The sequence below is a fragment of the Xyrauchen texanus genome, chromosome 22 (genome assembly GCF_025860055.1).
Source record: "Xyrauchen texanus isolate HMW12.3.18 chromosome 22, RBS_HiC_50CHRs, whole genome shotgun sequence".
Taxonomy (NCBI): domain Eukaryota; kingdom Metazoa; phylum Chordata; class Actinopteri; order Cypriniformes; family Catostomidae; genus Xyrauchen; species Xyrauchen texanus.
In genome coordinates this window covers 13,168,859-13,194,966 of record NC_068297.1, presented here as the reverse complement: position 1 = coordinate 13,194,966, position 26,108 = coordinate 13,168,859, and the positions used below count along the sequence as shown (strand labels likewise).

Below are 26,108 nucleotides of genomic sequence, written 5' to 3'. Positions count from 1 at the left end.
AACAAACACACACACACATTTTGAATTGAATTGAATAAAAAAATCCCTTAGTACCAATAATGCAATCAACTAGTTTAACATCCTTGTATTTATATACAGTAATGTGTACTCTAAATATTCATGAATTATATAAGGTAAAATGTAATGTTTACATTGATTAGAAACATGTTGCTTCTGTTGAGCTATGCAAGGTTTCTGCAAGTTCCTTGTTTGGAGTAAAATGTATAAGGCTTTTTAAGACTCCTTTAAGACCAGCTAAATGGAAATGTAACAAACTCTCTGAAATACATCATCATTGTTACTTTTAAATCTAAAAGCCAAGGGAGTCTGTATACTGTATGGTTATGTTTCAGGTGAATTAATCCAATATATATTTGGGGGTGTAAACTACCCTTGAAGTGAATTTCTTTGACATTATGTGATGTGTTAACTTTAAACAGTGATTTCAATAAAATGCAAATGCACAGTAGAAGGAAGTGGCTGGAGTTTATTCATTCATCCATTATTTGGGGCTTTAAGCATTTTTCAGAAGATTCCTTAAATAATTTAGCGATGTTCAACTTGGTTTCTAAAACGGTGGTACGGAATTATATAACATGTATAATACCAAAAACAGAATCAAGTATTATAGCAGATAAAATCATAGTCAAACTACACATATTATTCTATTTTTATGTATTTTTGCATTTCTGCACAGATCTTGTTTTAAAAGAATAAAAAGTGACTACTATTAATATAACATAACTTTCCGAGTCTGAACCTGTTGAGTCTCGCGTGCATTTAGTTATCTGGGATATTCTCAAAGCGCTGCGCAAGTGAATCATAAAATTGTATCACGAGACCGAGGGCTTTTGCCTCACGGTGACGTGAAAGAGTTCCCTTCGACAAATATAACACTTACTAAATTTAGTCTACTCAAAATATTCATGTCCTGACGATTCATTTGACGCTAGTCACGTGTCAGAACTTCGTGAGGGAGGTGGGGGTCACATTTTGACATATAAAGCTGCTTCAAGGGCAGACTCTACATTTGAAGCGCGCGCAAACCTTGGCAGTTGGAGCGCACTGCGCAATTGCATGAGGAATTCCTTTGGGCTCGTGAAGTGGAGCGGATTAATCATATACTCATCCTCACGCGGTTCGTTCACTCTGATATTTCGCGATCCAACACTTTGTCCAGCTCGATGGATTTTGCCACTGTTTCGCGGACTAAACGGAGGTCGGTGTTAAGGAGAGATGTGTACCGTGCACGAGTGGATATCACGTCCTGGGGGCTCCACTATCTGCGAGTTGCACTGAAGCTATTTTGTCCCGAGTCATGAACTGTCCTGGAGTTACGGTTTAAACTTGGGGGCTTAAGAGAGGGAAACATCATGCTCATAGCGGAGCTCGCGCTTTCTCTTCTGATCGTCGCGATCATCATTGTGTCGCTGCTGTCCAACGTGGTGGTGCTGATCTGTTTCCTGTACAATGCAGAAATTCGGAAGCAGGTGCCTGGGTTGTTTATACTCAACTTGACCTTCTGCAACCTGATTTTGTCGGCCTCCAGCATGCCACTGACTCTTTTTGGGGTGTTGAGTAATGCGCATCCGGGAGGACACGTTTTCTGTCAGATGGTCGGATTTTTGGACACTTTCCTGACCACTAACTCCATGCTGAGTATGGCAGCGCTTAGCATTGACCGGTGGGTTGCTGTAGTGTTCCCTTTGAGTTATTGTTCCAGAATCCGTCACCGGGACGCCGTGATCGCTCTTGCATACACGTGGGTCCACTCGCTTTCATTCTCTGTGGTGGCAACGTGCCTCTCCTGGGTGGGTTACCATCAGCTGTACGCTTCCTGCACGCTCTGTAACGGCAGAGCGGTCAACGCCAAGATGCAGTTCGCGATTTACATGCTCGTACTGCACTCGCTCACGTTCCTGTTGGTTTCGGTGGTGCTGTGCGTCACGTATCTAAAAGTGCTCAAAGTGGCGCGCTTTCACTGCAAGCGCATAGACGTGATCACCATGCAAACACTCGTGCTGTTAGTGGACATTCATCCGAGGTAAGAAAGTGAGATGTACGAGTCACATTGCGTTCCTTTATCAACTGTTATATATTTTGATTCCACAACTAATGCGTTTGCTTTTTAGTTTTGCACAACTGTATTATTTAGTCAGCGCTGTATGATGTTAAACAGAGCTGCTGAATTTCAGCACCACCATTTCGGTCCACCGGCGTCTACACTTGTTTTGGCAGGGAACTGAGAGTCGATTACGTATGACAAGATAAAAGTATTATTATTAAGTTTGAGCAATTCTGATTTAAAATCAATCAATAAAGACTCTTTAATAAGATGTGACACATTTTTATTTTCTGCTTTTCTGACAAATCCTATAATTTAAAGGATTATTCCAGGTTAAGCTCAATCAACAGCATTTGTTGATTATCACAAAAAATTATTTTGACATGCCCCTCCTTTTCTTAAAAAAAAAGAAAGAAAGAAAGCAAAAAAGAGAAAAAAAATCGATAACATAGAGGCACTTCCAATGGAAGTGAATGGGGCTTATCTGTAAATGTGAAAATACTTCTCAAAAGTGTAGCTATACAAGACATAAACTATATGCTTGTTAAAATGATTTTAGTATTATAATATCACTGTCATATTCAGTGCAAAGTTATATCCAATTTTACAACTTCTTCGCCATAATTCTGTAACACCTTAAACCCTCAAATGACCATATCCAACAATTTAAACAACTTAACAGCTCATATTATACTCAAGTTTTAAAATAATATCCACGCAAGTTTATAAGCTTCACTTTTCTGAATGTAAACCCTCCAAAATGTTGCTCCATGCTGTAAGTGCCTTACTGTAACCTCGATTTTTGCTTTTTGTTTTAAAGAATAGGAGGGTCAAGTCAAAATTGTTTATTGTGGCTATCAACATTATGCCAAAATGCTGACAATTGAGCTTACCTTGCACTGAATCTGGAATATTATTTTAATGTGGCTGATTAGAGCTAAGGCTGATGTGCTCCCATATTAATATCAAGAGACTTTTATCTTTGTCAGAGTGAAAAACGTCAGCTCATTTGCCCAGTTCTGGATGACTTTACAAACTGACGATGGCAAATTACTATCGTCCTATACAGTACATGTAATCAGCACATCTGGTGTTCGGGCAAGGGATATATTTAAATGTGCTCTAAACATGCAAAGAGAGAAATCAGACAAAAGGAAAATTAATAGCAGCTGTTGCATCGTTTGTAAAAATAGATTTGTTTGATACAACTGAGCACAGAGTAGCATAGTAAATCTGACATTTCAAGAAGTATGCTGCTCTATTCTACGAGCAGCTGAAACAGCTTGGGCAAACAATTTCACTATGGGAACACCTGTTACATATATCTGTCGAATGGCTTGTCAGAATTTTTTAATATTTAAACTCTTACTTGTCAAGTGGACATGTTTGATTTATAGCTGTAGTTTTCCAAGGACTTTCAAAGATAACATCTGTTTGAAGCTGGCATAGAAATCATTCTAAGTGCTCATCTATAGTGCATTCACAGTGGGAGTGAGAGGAATCATTGAAATAGACAAGGAAAATAATTGGTAATGAGGTCATAAATTTTGTCCAGTGTTCGTCAGCGCTGTTTGGAGGAGCAAAAAAGGAGGAGACAGAGAGCCACCCGCAAAATTAGTACCTTCATCGGAACCTTCTTCATCTGTTTCACTCCTTATGTCATCACCAGGTAAACAGCATTTTCTTCTACCTCTTCACAGTCGTTCCATCAGCCTCTAATAGCCTTTTATTATAGTTATGTTTTGTTGGGCAGGTTGAAATCCCTGTATGTGAAATTACCAACTGTTTTCTTGATGTGAAAGTAAGAAGATGAAGGACACTGGGTTTGTTAGTATTGCCCACACATTTTGAATGTGAAACCTTTAGTTCCTGTACTTGTGTCATTTTTCATGTATTTCTCCTGACTAATAATCCAAATTGAAGAAGGGCCTAAGGACTAGGCGAGTTACGCAACATTGGTAAGCTCTGAGAAGACTGAAGGATGAACCATCTTGTGTCAATCAATCAATCAATTATTTTATATGTATTGCATAAGCATTTTAATTACCTCATATTAACAGAGATATTACATGGATATGTTTTACTCTTAAAATTGTATTTGTCAAAATGCACAACCATTTAAAATGAACTAGTAAAGGCAAATAGAAATGGCAAAAAAACTTAAAGAAATAGTGACCAGTCAAAGGATATACACTTACATATTAGTACACTGTTCATCATGTTATACCAAGTGCCTTCATAACACTTCACCAGATTGAGAGGAGAGTTAACAATCAGGTCTATAGACTTTTCTCATATGTGTGTGTCTTGGCTTTAGGATTGTGGAGCTGTTTGTGACTGAGCCATTTAATCCGTATTGGGGTGTGCTTTGTAAGAGCCTGGCATACAGCAAAGCTGCATGTGACCCTTTTGTCTATTCTCTTCTGCGCCATCAATACCGGACAACCTGCAGTGACCTCATCAATCGGCTCATGAAGCGCAGTTCCCTAAATGCCTCCAGACATTATCAGGAAAATGGAAAGACTGGAAATACTGCAGAAATCAGAAAAATTAAAAGGGTTAAGGAAATAATAATTGATGGGGAAGTTGCAACCAGACATACAGACTGAGGATTACTGTTGCTATAGAGACGAATAATCACAAAGTTAGAGCTGTGACTCTGTAAAGACAGAAAACAATGGAGGCAATGGAGACAGTGGCGTGCTCTGAATTTCTTGACTCAAAAAGAATTCCAGATTTAACTGTAGCAAAAGAGATTTCAGTAGCAAAATATATTTTCTTTTTTATCTAAAGTCTTTCTTTCTTTCACTTTCTTTCTTTCTTTCTTGTAAGGTCAAACTACTGTAAAGCTGCAAGCCATGAGAGCTGCTAGTTAGCCAACTTTCAAAGAGATTCAGTTGGACCTGTTACTTATTGTGATCTGATTTGTCATAGTGATAAACTGCTGTTTAGAATTATGAATAGGTAACTGCTGTGTTATTAATCTATAGAGAACTGGATATTGAGAACAATTTAAGCTTTAATTTAAATGATATCACATGGTAAAATGTGACATAGTAAAAGTTTGCAAAACATTATTTTGTAGATAATGTTTTTTTGTGGAATTCAATGGCATGTAGTATATATTTTGTGTAGCATGTTGTATCTTCAGAGTTTGGTTAAAGTAAAGTCCCAAAGAAATGGACAAATCTGTTCTTACAGTGCCTTTATTTATTTATTTATTTAAACAAAAACTCCATAGACTGAATTTTATAGGAATTTATCTTAAATTATGTTCACATCAGAGAATTGTAAGAAGTCATATTATGTAAACCAAACCTTAGTTTTTTTCCCCCCGACTAACCAAGTACAAAGGTTCTCTTTTTCTTACTTGCCTCTGAAAATGATGCATGAAAATTATAGTGCAAGTGCCTGAAATACTGTCGTAGGGGTTTACTTGATTAATATGGCCTGCGTAGGGACACTTGCCACAAGATACAAAAAGAATACTAGCAAAAGTCAGAAAATGAAAAGTGTGACCATAAATCTTTACCTATTTTACACTTAAAATCGTATTTCATAATGCTGTTCTTTTTCGATGTACCATATATGTGCATATACATTTTTGTAAACATATTGAAAACAATATTAACAGGGTAATTTATATTTGAATGTCACTCTAGATTATTCTTATTATTGCTTTATCTTTATGAAGTGTGTATGTATGGGTACTGTATGTGTGCATCTTGTTCTCTTGCCATACATAGGAGTGGGACCATTATTACTGTACACTTGGAGGGTGTTAATGCATAAATTACATGTTTTTTTGTTTGTTTGTTTTTTTTGTGTGTGTGCAAATGTAAAGCCTTAGGAAGAAACATGTCTATTTTTGTTATAGAGAAGCAGTTATACATTTTTGCTACGTACATTTCTTTGTGACTTTGATGACAATAAACAGTGGATTTCAAAAAAGTTCAGGGGAATTTCATGTTTGTTATTTGTTTGACAGATCCATGCAGAAAATAAAACACAAAAGAAATTAATTGCAAGCAGCACAGTCCAATTGATAGAATGATTGAATAAATACTATCATTGACACCACAAATGACATTTTGCGCTGTGTGTATCTGGTGTATTTTGTCTTTGACAGTCTTTACCTGAGAAAAGGCATTGAAGTGAAATGTCTTTGCATGGTAAGTTCACTCCTAAAGTAGAAGAGAAAGAGAGAGAGAATGATAGGAATGTGGGAGACAATTTAATTTCTGAAACAGTTTAAAACATATTTCCTCCTTTCTCTGTTCAGCTGAAATTAAGACAGCTCTGCACCCTGCTCCGGCTCAGAAAGCACACAATAGAGAGAGAAAGAGTCAAGAGGCCTCTGTAATTGCAGTTTCTGAAGAAAAGGAAAAGAGGAAAGATAACAAGCTAAGTAGAACTTGAAGGCAGGCATTACAAAGCTTCAGAGCAGTGAGAAATGAGACCACTAAAGAATTCTGCGTAATAATTACTGCCTCCCTCATCACCACCCCCTCTTGCAAAGCAAACAAGAACAGAAGAAAATTTCATCAGAATCCAGAAACGACAGCCCCCACAATGACAAAAACTGTTCTTACTTGGGTCTTCCCCTTACCTTCTGTGTAATATTTTCGAAACTTTTCACTACTGAGATATCTTCCCCAATTCTCAGTGATGTGATATTCTCTCTGTTGTATTTCATACAGTCAGCTCTTGATATAAAGCTTTATGGGAAACCACAGTTGTGTCACTTTTTTATTAAATCTGAAAATTATGCCTTAGTTAACTGAGACAGGACACTAGTAAAGAAATTGTTCTTTATTAATCATCAAAATTAGGATTTTTTTTAAGTAAGTGCTAATCAGCCGGTCATTTAACAAAATAAGCCCTGACAAGGATGCAGAATCTTCTATTTCCTTAAAGAAATATTCCAGGTTCAATACAAGTTAAAGTCGGCAGCATTTGTGGCATCACAAAAAACAAAAACAAAGAGGTTACAGGGAGCCATTAGAATTTTTTTTTTTTTTTTTGGAGAGTTTAAAGTCAGAAATACAAAGTTTTATTTTTATAAAAGAATTGGAATTCTTTCACATGAATTCTACTGTTAAAACTGTATTAATTGAGCTATAATGTAATTTAAATCATTGCTTTTTATGTTCATTTTAGGGTTTAAAATAAATAAACAAATTATAAATAAAAAAATATAATAATAATAATAATCACACATCCATAAATTATGTATACTCGCCGTATTTCTCCACAAACACGCTCTATTTCACCATTCTTCTACTTCCCTCCTCAAAGGCCGCCACCCTTCCCATCTCTGAAAACCACTCCTGGAAGGTGCTCCAGGCGATCTCCAGCCCTTTGAAAATTATATGCCTGGCGATCATGACACTGGTTAAGACCCAACTCTTTTTGTCTATTTTCAATATCGATGACCGCCCCATCGGCCAAAATCCAGAGTCTGGGGCAAAATGATACCCATGTGCCTAATGAACTGCACACCAGACTCTGAAGCTTCAACCAAAACTCCTGGATCTCAACACACCCCCAAAAGACATGGGTTATGTCTCCATCCTCTGATTGGCATTGCCAGCAGGTGGGTGTGTCTTTAAGACCAAGCCTATTCAATCTAGAGGTGGTCCAATAGAAACAATGTAAAATCTTGAATTGCATAAGGCGCACTCTTGCGTCTCTACATGCAGTCTTGACATTTTTTTTGAATCCTAGCCGACTCTCCCTTAAATCTTTCTCTGAATTAGCAGAGAGTAATACACTGATGCCTCATAACCTTTACCAAAAGCAGTAATCACCACTCTCATAGTATCTGACTATTCCCAAAAATAGTACAGAGCAAGAGGTGCAGCTGTAGATACCTAAAAAACTGATATCTCAAAATGTTGATCTCAAGGATCTCAACACACTACTGTCGTATAGGTCACCGAGTGTATTAACCCCACTCACAATCCACTCTGACCAGCAAAAAGGGGAATTCTTAATATGTAGTTTAGGGTTCAGTCATAAGCTCGAGGCAACATTGGGGCTTCGCTATGCTCTCAAATTGATTGAAATAAGAGAGTGGGACATCTATAGGGAGTGACTGCAGAAGGTAGTTGAATTATGGAATATGTAGTGGGCTGGAAATTATATCCAAAAAGAAAATACCCCCCCCCCCCCTTTAATTTAATTTTGTATTGTTTATTACCATTTCAAACTAACAAAGTTCAGTTCTTCAATTAAAACATTTATGATGTATTAAGAGAGGTATGGGTTGAATTAAGAGGTTTTAGTGTAAATTCTTATGGCCTCCTGTAGAGGGCGCTTTGCGCTGGCGTATAAGAGGTGTTGCATGATCTGGCCAGATTCAATTATACGCTGCCAGAGCTTGCACCCACTTATCGTTTTGTGATATTTCTCTTTCTTTCTACAGTTAACAATACAACTTTAAATTATCCACTCAAGCCACCCTGGCCTGAGGTGGGTAACAACTTGGGGGCTCGTCCGGGATTAGCGCCTCTTGGTGGTCAGGTGCTAATCAGTGAAGAATCACGGTGAATACGTCAGTAAGACTAGACCAGCAATTCGAACAACTGACTTCAGCATTCCAGTCATGACTACTCTTCGAGAAATACGGTGGGACATTGAGAAGCAACTCCACCTGTTGGTCAGCTCATCAAACTGCAAGGTGCTCTACAAAATAGCAGAGTGTTGCCACGAAGGGGAAGGTGAGTTGCTCCCAAGCGTGGATGCAGCAGAAGTGGAACTCTATGACTTCATTGTTGACTTCTTGAGAGGGGAACAACTGCAGAGTCTGGAGGACCAAGGGATGGCCCACTTGCTTAACCTCCGTGCCCTCATTGATGATTTGACTGACACAGGACAAGGCTTCACCACCAGTGAAGAAGAGAGCACAGAGACTGTGGAACAGATATCACAGTCAGCATCAGTAGCTGCAGAGGTACAGGTAGAACCAACGTCAGGTTGGGCAACCTCTTCAAGACCTGAATTAACTGTTGGATCGCCGAGAGTGCCTGAACAAGTGACTGGTTTGATCAAATTATCAGATGTTGCATCATATTTGCCACGTAGAGAGTTTAAAATTTATGGTGGACAAATTGCTGATTCAAATTCTGACTTGAGTTACAATAGCATTTGCAAACAAATTGATGAAGGTATTGCTGAAAATTTCACAGAATCAGAAATCATTCGAACAGTGTTAAAGGTTATAAAACCTGGTACCTTTAAAGAGATGCTCATTACTAAAGACAGCCTTAAAGTAGTTGAGTTGAAACGGTTCCTAAGAGCTCACCTTAGGGACAAAAGCAGTACTGAATTATTTCAGGAGTTGAGTAATGCAAAGCAACAAGACAGAGAAACTCCCCAGCAGTTTGTGTACAGGTTAATGGGTCTTAAGCAGCGAGTGTTGTTTGCTTCACAACAAACTGAGTCTGAGTTTCAGTATGACCGCAAACTGGTCCAAGGTGTTTTCCTCCATTCACTGTATCAGGGTCTAAATGAAAAGTACACATATGTTCGGAGAGACATTAAATCAGTAATAACAACACAGACTAGGTCTGATGATCAGATTCTAGAAATGATTACACAGTCTGTTAGTGAGGAGACTGAAAGACAAAAACGAATCGGGCACACACACAAACCCAAAGTCTCAATTGCTAGTGTAACACAGCAGGGTGATGTAAATGGGCAGTGTTTTCCCCAGAGTCAATATGAAGTCAAAGCCAATCGTGATGCTATCCAAGAACTCTCTGTGCAAGTATTTGCTTTGACCAAGAATCTTGAGAAAGTTGTGAGGTCCATTGGCACTAGTGGCCCACAGCAAACTAAAGTTGCTGCAGCAAGTGCAGAAAACCAGACAAAATCAGAAACAAAGGGAAAGTGTAAACTATGTATACGGCAAAACACTGACACTTGTACTCACTGTTTTCTATGTGGTCAAGCAGGACACCGGGCCGTGGGCTGTCTACTGAAAAGTCAAGCGTTAAAAGAGAGGAGGTCACTGGGGAGGGACCACCAGTGACCGCTGAAGATCTTGTGTCTCAATCTTCTTTCAGTGCATTCCAAGGTGAGGCATCTGTAACCAAGAGCCCACCAAAAAGAGTTAATGCTAAAGAACACATGAATGGAGAGAAACGGGTTGCACAATTGATTGGCAGCCGTTGCATGATAACTTGCCAATTAAATGGTGTTCAAGCTCAAATGCTCTTAGACAGTGGGGCTCAGGTCAGCATTGTTGGAAGAATGTGGCTGAAACAAAACTTACCAAGAGTTGAAATTCAACCATTGAAATCCTTACTAGCAAATGGCCAGCTTAATGTCATTGCCGCTAATGGGACAGTTATACCCTTTGATGGATGGGTTGAAGTACTATTAGAAATATCAAGTAGCAAACATGGGAGAATCGCCATCCAGGTACCCCTGTTGGTGAGACAAAAGTGCATGGACTGTCCCCTGCTGGGGTTCAATGTGATTGAGGAGATCATAGGAGAGAATTGTGACTTTACAAATAACAACAGTTTAATTGATCTGCTTTCTGAGGCCTTGAAGTTGCAGAGAGACTCAGCTGAAACCTTGGTGTCTGCCGTGAATTCAAACTACCATTTAGATTGTAATGCAGACTGTCAAGTAAAGACTGGAAAGGTAGGAGTCACCATCCACTGTGGTCAAGTCTTCGAGGTGAGATGTCGAGTAAAAGGGTGGCACGATGGTGGAACTATGATGTTTGAACCAGCTCCAGAAAGTTCCATCCCAGAAGGTTTGGAGTTATTTCCTGCTGTTGTGAATGTGCCTCCTGGTGCCTCAAAGACCGTGAAAATTCCCATTCAGAATTCCACAAGTCACAGCATTTACCTACCTCAGAGAATGATGTTGGGTAACATCGAACCAATCAGAGAAACAAGACCAGTGTACATGCCATCTCATGACCAGGATTCAGAGAAGCAGGTCCGTAGTGCACTTTTGTGTTCATCCCAGCTCACGGCAGATGATGATTGTAAAGTAGAAAACTATCATGAGTGTAAGGCTGAAGATAAATGGCACCCACCTGTTGATCTGGGACACCTCAATAAACATGAGCAGGAAGTTGTGAGAAAAATGTTGTTCAAGGAGTCGGATGTATTTGCTCGAGATGAGGGTGATATTGGATGTATACCTGGTTTACAGTTAAAAATAAGTCTTTCAGATAACACACCAGTTCAGAAGTGTTATAATGCCATTCCGAAACCCCTTTTTAAGGAAGTCAAAGACTATGTGCAGAACCTTTTACACAGGGGTTGGATCAAGAAATCTTCATCTTCATACTCATCACCAGTGGTATGTGTAAGGAAGAAAGACAAAAGTTTGCGCTTGTGTGTTGATTTTCGAGACCTTAACCGCAAGACTATTCCTGATCGACATCCTCTACCCAGAATTCAAGATCTGCTGGATAGCCTGGGTGGAAATTCCTGGTTCTCCATTTTAGATCAAGGCAGTGCTTACCACCAGGGATTTGTGAGTCAGGAATCTAGACATGTTACTGCATTCAGCACTCCATGGGGGTTATACGAATGGGTGCGTATCCCTTTCGGTTTAACAAATGCACCAGCTGCATTCCAGAGATGCATGGAAGGAGTGCTGGAGAGTATTAGAGATGAGTGCTGTGCTCCTTATTTGGACGATGTATTATGCTACTCAAAGACCTTTAGCGACCATGTTGAACATCTCAGAAAGGTGTTCAATCAAATGAGAGAACATGGAATCAAGCTCCGTCCAAAGAAATGTGAGTTTTTTAAAAAACAAGTACGATACATTGGCCGTTTGGTGTCAGGAGAAGGAATTCAAACTGACCCAGCAGACTTGGAAGCTGTCAGGGCCCTGAAGAACAAGGAACCTCGCACAGTTGGAGAAGTGCAAACGCTGCTTGGATTCCATAGTTATTACAGGTCCTTTATCCAAGACTTTTCTAGACTGGCAAAGCCTCTCTTTGAGCTACTCCAACATCCATCTGAACAAAGTGAAGGTATTCAAGAATCCCAGGTTCACAATAGGCGAGGTAGAACGAGGAAACATGAAATGGGGCAGCTTCACTCCAGAACCTCAATTGTCTGGACTGCAGCACATCAGAGTGTAGTCTCCAAATTTGTGGACATGTTGACCAGCCCACCAATCCTAGCCTACCCAGATTTTGACCTGCCATTTGTATTGCACACTGATGCTTCAAATAATGGTCTGGGAGCGGTTCTTTACCAGCGGCAAGGCAATAAACTCCGTGTCATTGGCTATGGGTCCCGCACTTTAACTCCAGCTGAAAAAAATTACCATCTACATTCTGGTAAACTGGAATTCTTGGCTCTCAAATGGGCCATTTATGATAAATTTAGAGACTATCTGTACTATGCTCCAACATTTACAGTCTATACAGATAACAACCCGCTTACCTATGTCCTCAGCACTGCAAGGTTGAATGCTGTTGGGCAGCGTTGGGTGGGTGAGTTAGCTGACTTTCACTTTGACCTAAGATACAGACCTGGAAAAGCCAATGCTGATGCAGATACACTGTCAAGGTATCCCCTGAAACTGCAAGAGTCCTTGGGAGAGCACACAGAGACATTATCACCAGAAACTGTATCTGCCATTTGGCAGGGTAGTAAAGCGGTGTCGGATAGTGATGTACCTTGGGTAGCAGCATTACAGCTCAGTACTCCAAGTGAAGAAGTCACATCAATAGCAAGTTGTGTTTCCACCATCACACCTGAAAACATCAAAGCTGCTCAGCAAGATGATTCAGCAATAAGTGAAGTGATCAAGTTCAAAGAACAAGGCTGGACACCAAATGAGAGAGAGAAAAGTAACTTAAAAAGAGAAACCAGGAGACTTCTTTTCGAATGGACTAAACTGGAGTTGGAGGATGGGATTTTGTACAGAAAAATAGGACAGATCAAACAGTTAGTTCTCCCCCAGAAGTTCAAAATGATCGTACTTAAGAGGTTGCACGATGACATGGGGCATGTGGGAGTAGAGAAGGTGCTTCATCTTGCTCGTGAACGCTTCTATTGGCCCTCAATGAGGAAAGAGATTGAGGAGTATGTAACAACAAAGTGTGCCTGCATCAAACAAAAGCATCCACATATCCAACAATGAGCACCTATGGGTTCAATCACCTCCAGTGCTCCATTTGAGCTTGTGAGTGTCGACTATCTACACCTTGAACCGAGTAAAGGTGGTTACGAATACATCCTCATTCTGGTAGACCATTTTACCCGTTTTGCAGAGGCATATCCCACAAAGAATAAGTCCGGTAAGACAGCAGCAGAAAAGATCTTCCAAGACTTTATTCCTCAATTTGGTTACCCTGAAAAACTCCACCATGACCAAGGTAGAGAGTTTGAGAATAACTTGTTCCAAAGACTCCAAGAGCTCTCAGGAATAGCTCACTCAAGGACCATTCCCTATCAACCCTGTGGAGAGGCTAAATCGGACAATTCTTCAGATGCTTAGAACCCTGGAAGAGGAAAAAAAAATGAATGGAAAGACTACTTGCCTCATATTGTGCATGCCTACAATTGCACAAGGCATGAAGCTACAGGTTACTCTCCGTTTTTCCTCTTTTTTGGCAGATCACCTCGATTGCCTGTTGACTTGTTGTTCAACCTGAAAAACGTGACAGAGAGTACAAATCATCAATCTTTTGCACAAAAATGGGAAAACAGAATGAGACAAGCTTACCAGATTGCGACAGAAAACAGCCAAAGATCTTCAGCTAAGGGTAAGAAATACTATGACAGAGCAGTGAGAGGTGCCATACTTCAACCAGGTGACAGAGTTTTGGTCAGAAACCTTTCAGAAAGAGGTGGCCCAGGAAAACTTCGTGCTTACTGGGAGAAGGATGTACATCGTGTCATGGAACGCATCGGGGATGGTCCAGTGTATAAAGTACAACCTGAGACAGGTAGCAAGACTTTGCGTGTGCTCCATTGCAACCTCCTGCTTGCTGTCAATGACTTACCTTTGGAATGTCCAAATCCTGAAATAGAACAGAAAAAGCGTGTCAGACATAAGAGACAATCAACAAGACAGCAAGAGAATAAGTCCGGGTCAGATACCTCAGATGAGGAGGAACATACTTACCGGTATAACCTGTGCAAGAACATCCCCTGTTACAAATTTGTGACATTTCAACAAAATAAAAGTGATCATGTACCTCAGACAACACAAAAGATCTCTAGCCTTTGTCCAACGGCTGTTGAATTCTATCCTCGTGAACAAAGTGATCCCAGGGAGAACCTGGTTGAAGAATTGAATCAGGAGCATCTCAACACTCAAAGATCCATTCCACATTCAAGGTTGGAGTCTTCAGACAATGATAATGAAAGAGTTGAGAATGTTGAATGGGACGATCCAGAACAAGAGTCACGAGACAGGAGTGAAAGAGAAGTAGTCAGAAATGCAGAAAATGAAGCAAAGGCACTGTGGTCTACACAATAGTACATCCCACCAGTTAATGCTCCTTACTATCATTACCTGCCCAGTCATCCTTGCTGTTGTTACCATTAAACACAGAGAAGTAGCAATAGTATAGTGTAAAGATAACAGATGCCAGGAGTCATCCAAAATAAAGTAGGGGAGAGTGTAGTGGGCTGGAAATTATATCCAAAAAAGAAAATACCCCCTTAATTTAATTTTGTATTGTTTATTACCGTTTCAAACTAACAAAGTTCAGTTCTTCAATTAAAACACTTATGATGTATTAAGAGAGGTATGGGTTGAATTAAGAGGTTTTAGTGTAAATTCTTATGGCCTCCTGTAGAGGGCGCTTTGCGCTGGCGTATAAGAGGTGTTGCATGATCTGGCCAGATTCAATTAAACGCTGCCAGAGCTTGCACCCACTTATCGTTTTGTGATATTTCTCTTTCTTTCTACAGTTAACTATACAACTTTAAATTATCTACTCAAGCCACCCTGGCCTGAGGTGGGTAACAAATACAGTTACATTAATAACATTAACCAGCTCTGCCTCGGCAGTCTTAATATTCCCTTCAAACTCCATGAGTTATCATGCTTTGGATTTTTTGATGAATGAGGAATACTGTATGTTCCAACCTCTAAGAACCGCCATAAGTGCCTCCCAAGCCATGCTCACAGAGGATACTGAGGACAAGCTGGTCTCCATATAAACATTGATTTTAGCCTTTAACATTTGTTGGAAAACAGGATTTTGCAAAAGGTAGACAGACATATGTTGCAACACCTCTAAACTCACCAGGGCATGATCTAAGACTAAGATGTTTCCAATTGAGCAATCAACAACAGATGAAATGAGAGACTTAGACATAAAAAAGTCTAGAATAAATCTGATGGTCTGATGAATAAAATTAATAGTCCCTACCTATCTGCAAGACCAAGACTTGTATACATCCATGTATACGTCAATGTTGCTCTAGGGGGCTTACACACTTTAGCTTCACTATGATCAAGGACAGAGTCCATCAAAAGATTAAAGTCTCCTCCCAACATTATATCATGAGGGGTGGCAGCAGCTTGCAACATCCCTTCGATATCTATAAAAGGCTATGATCATCAGCATTAGGTGCGTAAATATTAGCCCAAATCAACCTTTGCCCCTGATTGTCTGCTAAAACAATAATAACTCTTCCTAATTTATCTTTAATCTGTTTGAAACATTTGAATTGTAAATGTTTACTTATCAGTGCAATGACTCCACTGCTCTTACTTGAGCTTCTTAAATTCCATCCTGTGTTGCCACTCAAAAGGGAGAATAATAATGATCCTTGCTTCAACGTGTGTCATTGGTACAACACAGGCCAGACGAGATTGTGCAGTGAAGAACAGAAAATCTGACTCAATGGTGCGAAGCGAGCACCATTATGGAGCACATGACGTAGCTTCCAAGAGGCGTCGTATTTGCGCCATCAGTCAATAAATTGCCGTGGGTTGGCCGTGGTTTTCTTATCGATGAAGCTTTCTCTGCTGGACCATGGGTAATGTAGTTGCTTAACATGAATTCTGCTTTCAAATGCAATTTTTAACAATGCAGTTGAAATAACACAGACGGATGCCTTCAACGAAAGTACATAATATCGATGAACAACTTTGTACTGCACGGTAGGTCTGCCTGTCACGTTCCTGTGTTGTCTGGCCTATGTTCTCCGTTTCACCTGTCACATTCCATGTCACATTCCTTGTTGTCCGCCCCGTGTTTCACTGTCTGTGTATAAAACTACAATTCCCACAATTCCTGGCCTCTCTCACTGCCTGCACTCTTCATTGGTCTCACCTGTGTCTCGTTTAGTCGTCATTGTGTTTGTGTATTTAACCCGGTTTGTTTCACCATTCCCCTGTCGGTCTTTGATGTTTGTGGATGCCTGTCTCCGTGCTCCCCCTGATGTTTATCCTGCCTGTTCTACCTTTCATGTTTTCCGTGTTTCCAGGTTTTAGTGTCGTTTTACCCATCGTGGTCATTTCCTTTGTTCCTGTTTGTTTTGTCTCACTTTGATTTACAATAAAGTACACTGCATTTGGATCCAACCCATTGTCTGCCTCCTCCTGCATCGTGACACTGCCCTTAAAGTTTTAGAAGTTATCACTGAAAATTAATTAATTAACGAATGGGATTTTTACTCAGGGAACCAGACTGTTGCATTCTATTGAACCTAGAATGTTCCTTTAAGTAATTAATAGACAACAACTAATGATTCAACGTTTCAAATACAGCATGTGGAACAAAACAAAATAATTTATAGGCAGACCTCCAGAAACTGTGAATGATACAACATTTTTTTTAAACAAGGCTAACACGGTCTGTTTATCAAAAAGATACTGCTTAATGAATATTCAACAAATATACAAAAAGAATGAAAAATGTATCGCATCTTGCCACCTTGTATATAGATTTCTGCTGGCATACACAGAATACCCCCATTACCAACTTTAGTTTTAACTTAATAGAGTGTGGGCAACAGCCTTTGAAGAAATTCTAATCTACAAATAAAATCAAACACACACACACACAATCACAAAAATTGTATATACACAATCAGGTACGTTTTCATGGAGACCCATACACAAGTACAAACATTTAACCTCTCTCTCTCTCTCTCTCTCTCTCTCTCTCTCTCTCTCTCTCTCTCTCTCTCTCTCTCTCTCTCTCTCTCTCTCTCTCTCTCTCTTTAGCTCTGTGTGTGCACATGCATTGAGTGAGTGTGGAGCGTGGATACAGATTGTTTGACTTCTGAGTAAAGTACAAGTGTTTGAAATCTTTTTTTCTTTCCATTTTCTATCTATGTTTATTGTGATTAGTAGTCATTGTGTTGTGTTTTCTTTTCTTTTTGTTGTTGTTTTTGGTAGTATCAGTAAGTGAAGAGTGGTTGTTTAAGGGAGGGTTGTTTTTAACTAACAGTCTGTGTACTGGGAGTATAGCCGCTCCAGACGCGGAGAGTTTAGAGTTTCTGACAAGACGACATGGGGTGAAAATTGATACTACCGCAAGCGTAGAGGAGTGTGTTTTAGCGGTAAGTGCAGTTGTTGGACATGAAAATGTTCTGTCAGCATTGCGAATGAACATCGCTAATGTTCTGTTTGTCAAGACGATTGATTTAGCGAATTTGTTAGTTGAGAGTGGTGTTGAGATTGGTGGTATTTTTTACATCAGTACTCCCTCTTTCTACTCCTTCCAAAAGAGTAACATTGTCTAATGTGCCGCCGTTTATTAAGAACGAGGTTCTTGTCGGAATGCTCGCAAGGTATGGGAAAATGGTCTCTCCAATAAAGATGATTCCAATTGGAAGCAAGTCATCTTTATTAAAACATGTGGTGTCTTTTAGACGATACGTATATGTGGTTCTGAAAGAAAATATAGACGAACTTGATCTGACCCTTAATTTTAGTCATGAGGGTTTCAATTATGATATCTACGCTACAACAAACACAATGAAACGTTTTGTATGTGGCGAAAATTGACATCTTGTTTGTGCTTGTCCGAGAAGTGTAAATAATCAAAACGAAGCTGTTATAAATGTAACTTCTGAAAATGTTGCTGAAGTGTGGAACAACATTGCTGGAAATGATGAATAGATGCCAGGCCCAAGCAGGGCGCCGGTTGTTTCAAGAAATGTGAAGAATAGTTCTGAGCTTCCAACAGGAAAAATAGTTGAAAAAGAAGGAAAAGTTGCGGCTGAGGGGGAAGAAGTCAGAAGTGCTTTGAGAACTGAAAAAGAAGTATGCGAGCCAGATGAATCTGAGAGCTGTAACAGTGAAGATGAGTCTATGAAAAAAATTAGATGGTGATACAAGAAGTGGAGGGTGGAAGATAAAGAATGTTTTCTTAAAACTCTCTAAAAAAGGAAATTGTTGGGATGTCATGCTGACAAACAAGCTAAAAGAATAGATGGTAATTGTGAGAACCAGACTGACATTGAGAGTGAAAATGATATGTCAGAATGTAGTGTTAATGCTAGTTTACCCCAAAGTGGTTACTGTAGCCAAGTGTCACGATTCCCTTGTCGTCTGCCCTGGGTTTCACTTGTCATTGTTAAATGTACTACACTTCCCAGAATCCACCTTCCATCACCACTGCCATTTTGTTCATTGTTCTCACCTGTGTCTAATTCAGTCATCACTCCCTGGTTATTTAAGCCCTGCTTTTTGTTCACTCCTTGTCGTTCGTTGAATGTTGTCAAGCCTGATCTGTGTTTCCCTGTCTGAGTTCTTAGTTTATGTTTGTTTCCCCATCGAGGGTTTTTCCTTTGTGTTTGTTTTGTGTTTGTTTAATAAATAAAGAAGCCTGCATTTAGATCCTCTCTCCTTGCTGCCTCATTCCTAACAGAACGAACGACCAACTATGGATCTAGCAGGGTTCCTCATGGAGCTGACACAGGTGGACTTGACTGTCCGGGAGTTCTCCTACTTTTTTACCAACGTGGCCAGTTGCACCGGCTGGGATGACCACACTCTGAAGGTGGCGTACCGGTTCGGTGTTCCCAAACACCGGTGGTGGGAACTCCCGGAGACTGCACCTGGCGGGAGTACGTGGGACTCATCTTGGAGGAGTTCGCTGCCGGGGAACCACCTCTCCAGATCCCAGCTCCCACCTCTGGGCTTTCCTCTCCAGCCACGGTGAGTGAGCCAACCCCCACGCCTGCCGTGGTCAACGAACCAGCGCTGCTAACTTCATCCCGCCCGGAATAGGAGGAGGAGAAGAAAGGCCTCTGCTCTCCAGCCTCCGCTAACCACGGCCAACCAGCCAGCGCCTGTAGCCTCCGATGTCAGTGAGCCAGCGCCTGTAGCCTCCGATGTCAGTGAGCCAGCGCCTGTAGCCTCCGACAGCAGTGAGCCAGCGCCTGTAGCCTCCGACAGCAGTGAGCCAGCGCCTGTAGCCTCCGACAGCAGTGAGCCAGCGCCTGTAGCCTCCGACAGCAGTGAACCTACGCCTGTAGCCATGACCATCCAAGAGCCAACGCCTCCCGAGCTTCCCAGAGCTCCGCCTCCCGAGCTTCCCAGAGCTCCGCTTCCCAGAGCTCCGCCTCCCGAGCTTCCCAAAGCTCCGCCTCCCGAGCTTCCCAAAGCTCCGCCTCTCAAGTCTCTCGAGCCTCCCAGGGCTCCGCCTCCCAGGGCTCCGCCTCCCGAGCCTCCCAGAGCTCCGCCTCAAGAGCCTTCCAGGCCTCCGCCTCTCGAGCACCCTGAGCCTCTCGAGCCTCCCTCGGCGCCGCCTCCTGTCTGCTCCCTGTGCCTCCTTGGACTGCCTGTCTGCCCTTTGTGCCCCTTGGACTGCCTGTTTTCCCCTTGTACTCCCTTGGTCTGTCTGTTTGCCCCTTGTGATCCTCTGGTCTGTCTGTTTGCTCCCCCCACCCCCCTCACTCCTTGGACGATTTTTTTTTTTCATTTTTTTTTTTCCCTGAGGAGCTTCTGGAAGCCGCTCCTTTGAGGGGGGGCTATGTCACGATTCCCTTGTTGTCTGCCCTGTTGTCTGTCATGGGTTTCACTTGTCATTGTTAAATGTACTACACTTCCCAGAATCCACCTTCCATCACCACTGCCATTTTGTTCATTGTTCTCACCTGTGTCTAATTCAGTCATCACTCCCTGGTTATTTAAGCCCTGCTTTTTGTCCACTCCTTGTCGTTCGTTGAATATTGTCAAGCCTGATCTGTGTTTCCCTGCCTGAGTTCTTAGTTTATGTTTGTTTCCCAATCGAGGGTTTTTCCTTTGTGTTTGTTTTGTGTTTGTTTAATAAATAAAGAAGCCTGCATTTAGATCCTCTCTCCTCGCTGCCTCATTCCTAACAGAGTATACTGTTGAGGAAATAACATCCTTCTTAAAAGTGACAAAAAAATGAGGAAGGTAAAAGTAGAGGAATATTTCCCTGACATAATGCAGTTCATTGAAAAAGTAAAGGTTTTCAGAAATGAAAATTGTTTCACTGATCAGGAGGGTTTCCGTCTTAAGAAAATACTTACAAAGTTAAATAACTAGTCAAGAGGTTTTTTTTTGAGAAATCAATAAGAATGGATAACAGAATATCCTTTTTGGCTTTATTGCCTCTGTTGCTCTTTTCTTTTAATTCTAATGGAGGAAATAAATCTTGCTCCTTTGAATGTTAATGGAATTAGAGATTATAGGAAGAGAGCACAAGTTTGAGACAATGAATTGTAAGAAAATTCATGTGTTGTTTGTGCAAGAGACCCATAGTGATGCTACAGAATGGGCAAAAGAATTTGATGGTTTAGTGATTTTAAGTCATCATACTTTAAGTGGTGGAGTTGGAGTTTTATTTTCTAGGAATTGTATTCCATATTCCTATAATATAGAAGTAATTAAAGGAAGGCTATTGAAGATAAAAGCTTCATTTGAAAATAGCTCTTTCTATTTGTCTGTGTATATGCTCAAACTGTGGCATTAGAGAGAATTATCTTTTTAAATACTTTGGATAATGTTTTAAATGATTGTAATGCTGATGAGTTTTTATTTGTGGGAGGGGATTTTAATTGTACTGAGAATGGCATTGACAGAAATCATGTCGAGCCACACATGCAATCAAGAAAGAGTTTAATTCAATTGATGAAGTCTCATAGTATTTCAAATCAAACAGTTGTGTCAGCAATATACTCGCAATGCTACAAGAGACATAAATCTCTAAATAAAAGTCAATGAGGGTGTTGGAAGAGGATATAATGAGGTTACAAGGGCTTGCAGACTCCATAAAAGATGCCACTTTTTTAGAAAGCATCAAAAAGAAGAATTATCTATTAGCTGATATTTTAGGTTTGACAACACAAGGTGCCAGGGGCGGAGTGGGGCACTAAAATCCACCGGGAAATTTCTTACCGCACCGGCCCACCACCGGCCCAACGCAACACCAACCACCCCATATATCAATAACACAAACAAAATGTATGTCAATTTAAAATACTAAATCTATTTTTTTTATCTGGATGAAGACCCAGATTATGCTATGTTTCTTGAATTCCTCCATCTGTTCTAACGCCAGCCAAGTCTAAGCATTTGGGAAGGATTTAACGGAAATATGAAACCTGATCACTAGACGGCACTAGACAAATGCACATTATTGACAAAAGTGTAGGTTTAAAGCTTTTATGGGTTTTCTATTAATAAACAGATGCTGAAATGTAACATCATATAGACATTGTCAATACAGGCCTAAACAGGCCATTCAACTGCTATACATATCAATCTATACATTCATAATTTCCAGCCTTAAATATGAACATATTTTTTTGTATAAATCAAAGTAATAGCATTGTATACACATCGAAAGGAACTAAGGATAGTGCTAATGCAATATAACAAGCCAATCAACCACTGGAAAACCAGGCACTTTCAATACATTTGTAAGGAACTATAGATATTTAAGTGCAGTATATAGAAAAGGAAGTGTAGACAATGCCAACCTAATAACACAGGTAATTAAATAAATGGAAAATCAGGCACTTTGAATAAGGTTTGTAGAGAACTATTACAGTATAAACATAGTTCCAAAGAGTTCCACAAACCATTTATCAGGGATTTTGAGTAGCCTGGGTTTATAGTGAACTATAGACCTCTGATTATATACAGAGATAATTGTCCTTCTCTTAGGGGCACAGAGAGTAGTGTATTTACCTCAGAGGCACAGAGGAAGTGTCCTTCTCTCAGGGGCACAGAGAGTAGTGTCTTTACCTCAGGGGCACAGAGGAAGTGTCCTTCTCTCAGGGGCACAGAGAGTAGTGTATTTACCTCAGAGGCACAGAGGAAGTGTCCTTCTCTCAGGGGCACAGAGAGTAGTGTCTTTACCTCAGGGGCACAGAGGAAGTGTCCTTCTCTCAGGGGCACAGAGAGTGGTGTCTTTACCTTAGGGGCACAGAGGAAGTGTCCTTCTCTCAGGGGCACAGAGAGTGGTGTCTTTGCCTCAGGGGCACAGGGGAAGTGTCATTCTCTCAGGGGCAGAGAGTAGAGTCCTGCTTCTGAGCTGGAGGTGGGAAGTAGGAGTTTTGGCCTGAAAAACATGAACAGGGAAAAGGGTGGAGTGCCTTTCATTTTTATTACAGTATTTTGTAAGTCATAATATAACTGGTCAGCATAATTAATGGATACTTTAGTCATATTAAATTGTCATAAAAAAAAAATCTTGACAAATGAAACATGTCCTACCTTAAAACATGAGCTGTCGTCTGAGAAGGTCACTGGTCTCTGCAACCTTGTTTATCACCCCATCAGTGTCCAAGGACATCAGAATGTTTTTCTCTGTTGCCATGAGCATAAATGCTTCCAGTACTCTTGGCCGATAGTGCTCCTAAGTCTGTTCTTCACAAATTTAAGGATAGAAAAACTTCTCTCACAGGCCACTTGAGTAGTGGATAATGTCAAAAGAAATTTGTAGGCCAGTCCAATTACATGGTATGAATTTGTCAGTAAATTGTATTGTGCCAAGATAAGGTAAACACAAATGGCACAATTCTTACACATAGAACAGTTAACATGGACCAATTCTGGCCTTTCTACATCACATGGTTCTTCTTCATCACCATCCTCTGTGCCTTCAGGTGAATCATTTTCTCCTGAGGTCCGCACCTTGTACTCCTCTAGGGGGGACAGCTTTAGTCTGTCCCACTGTGTGGCTAGGCTTGCCAGCTCAGCCTGTAAGGTACCAGTAGTGGCTCTGGCATCAAATTTCATTAAGCAACTGCTGAGGTTTTGCATTGCTGATCCTGGAAGTCCCTTATCCCTTACCTCAGGGAAGTTTTTTGGATCAAGGCAGGCAAAATCTGAGCAAAGCATTGCACTCACAGCAAAGGGCTCATGGATACTTTGAGTGACAGTATCCACAATGACATTATGTATGGTCACCTCAAAGTCCCTCTCAGCTGCTGTTAAGGGCTCATCTTCTGCCAGCTCTCCTGGCATGATCTTCTTTTTCTTAACCCGTTTTTCAGGTAGTGCTACCTCCACCTCCATCTCACAGTCCTCCTTCTCCAGCAGCTCACCATTAGCCCACACCACAAACTGGTCTGCAGCTTCTTTTACGCCACTGAAGTCTCGCACACACTTCTTCAGCCCATCCTCTGTTCCCACTACCAGGCGGTGTGCGGTCAGGAGATCCATTCCGTTTGTCTGCATGTATTTGGACAGGGGTGACGTGCGCTCAAAAATCCGTAGGAAGATTTGGGCTGTAAGAATTGTCTCAAATTTTAGGAGACCCTCAATGTATCCTTTGGCCTTAGCAGTAGGCTTCATGGTTCTGTCTAGTTGAATTACTGATAAAGTCAAGACTAGATCTACATACATGGCACTGTCAGGGCTTCCAAAACTCCCAAACACCTTTGTGAGAGCAGCATCTTTTGCCCACCACCGTGTCTGTCCTATTGGAGAGAGTATTCTGTGTCGCTTGTCTGTGCTGGTTTCTTCCCACTTCTTCATGCGTTTGTAAGAATCCCTTATAAAAACAGCAATGTCATTAAAGAGAGTGAAAAGCGATGCACTCTGAATAACACTGCCTGTTGTGTCTGCTAATACTAGGTTTAGGACATGAGCATAGCACCAGATGTGGATTTGGTTAGGGGCCTCCTTTGATAGAAAGGAAGAGAAGCCGTTGTAACTACCTTGCATATTGGCTGCCCCATCTGTAGTACTCCCTACACAACATGACACATCAAGATTAAGTCTTGTGAGTGATTCTTTCAGGAGATCGAGAAAATACTGACCAGTAGAAGCCTCACAATCGAACAGAGCGACCAACTTCTCATGGACCACATCTGTGACATACCTGAGAATCACAGAGCACTGGTCTTTGGATGTGATGTCTTGAGTGGTGTCAATCAGGACAGAAAACATTTTAGCTTCTCTGACCTCACTGGCAATTGTCTCCCTTATCAGCCCACTGATCACTTTGACAACCTTGTTGATTGTATCTTTTGAAAGCAGCGTGACCAATGAACCTCTGCCTCTTGCTCCAGCTTCATGCTGTTTTTTACTTTTTTCGATACATTCAGTCAAATGTTGTTGCAGGCAGGGGTCATACATACTCAGGAGCATGATCAAGGAAGTTACCGTGGTCTAAACTTCGGTCTTCCAAAGTGTAGGCAGCTTCAAATTCGGAGCCTCTGTAGCTTTGACCCTGTTTTCCGATTACCTTGACAACATTGACTACACGATCCATCACCTGCCGTTTTCTTCTGACTTGCTCTTGATGGAGGGACAGCTGGTTTCCTCTTAATCTACTCTCAATGTCCCCTTTATGTGCCCTCAAGAAGTAAGCCTCTGCACAGTCTCGATGGATACGACTTCTTTCATGCTCCTCAATTCTTTGATGTACATGCTTCCAGGATTGCATGCCTCTAACAAAAGCGCTGTCAAAAGCAGTGGGCTTTGAAAATGCCAAACAAACTGTGCAAAAGTCAACCACTTGCGGTTGATCCCATCCCTACTATGAAAAATATTAGGCAAGGTTTTTCTTGGGGTTTGTTGGGGGTGATATTGAAAAAATAAAGACAGATCTTTAGACTTGGGACGGGCAAAATAATTGACGATTTGAATCTCCTCCTCAGCTGGTCCAGCCTCTCTACTTTGAATCTCCTCCTCAGCAGGTCCAGCCTCTATACTCTCAATTTCCACCTCAGTTGGTCCAACTTCTATACTTTCAGTCTCCTTCTCAGCTGGTCCATCCTCTCTACTCTCCACATCCCTCTCCTCATCTGTTTCTGTTTCTATTCTGGACCCTGAGGCTTCACTCTCCCTTGCATTGACCGACAAAGCATCTTCCTCTATGTCTGGTTAAGATGACGTAAAACAAAAAGGTAACACTTTACTTACAGGGGTGTGCATAAGACTGACATGACACCTTCATAATCCTGACATGACACATGGCATGAATATGAAGAAGGTTTGATGTATGTTTATGACAACTGTCATTAAGTGTCATTCGCTCAATTATGACATTGTTTGAGGTGTCTTTATGACAACTTGACAAACCAAAACATCAAAAACCTGTCATTGTCTTGGTAATGACAACTTGACATTACCAAGACAACATAAATTGTCTCGTATACTTTTCTTGACCTCAACTACAGTGGTACAAATTGAATTTGTCATTAAAAATTCATTAAGTGTTAATACTTTTAATGACAAATTCAATTTGTACCACTGTAGTTGAGGTCAAGAAAAATATTCATGACACAGTTATAATGGCCTCATGACAGCCAATGTCAAAACCAATCACATGACAGTTTAATGTAATGTTAACCCATAAAGCTAAGTGCTTTTTAAGTTTGATAATTAATCTGCTATGTCATGTTTATGACATTTATGACAATTTATGTTGTCTTGGTAATGTCAAGTTGTCATAACAAAGACATCTCAAACTTGTCATAAACATGCATAAAACCTCCTTCATATGCATGACATGTTTCACGTCATGATTATGAAGGTGTCATGTCAGTCTTATGCACACCCCTTCAAGTAAAGTGTTACCAATGAGTTGCATATGAATAATCCACACTTATGTTACACAGCATGTCTTTCCAATATAATGTCTCATTCTCCA

At 40.8% G+C, this 26,108-nt stretch overlaps 1 protein-coding gene across 1 annotated transcript; it reads left to right on the top strand.

Moving 5' to 3' along the window:
- The first annotated feature begins 1,373 nt into the window (after positions 1-1,373).
- Positions 1,374-4,674, top strand: LOC127662321 (G-protein coupled receptor 26-like). Its single transcript, XM_052153449.1, has 3 exons — positions 1,374-2,044; positions 3,621-3,734; positions 4,383-4,674. The coding sequence occupies exons 1-3, from the start codon at positions 1,374-1,376 to the stop codon at positions 4,672-4,674; spliced, it is 1,077 nt and encodes a 358-aa protein (XP_052009409.1).
- Positions 4,675-26,108: the final 21,434 nt, after the last annotated feature.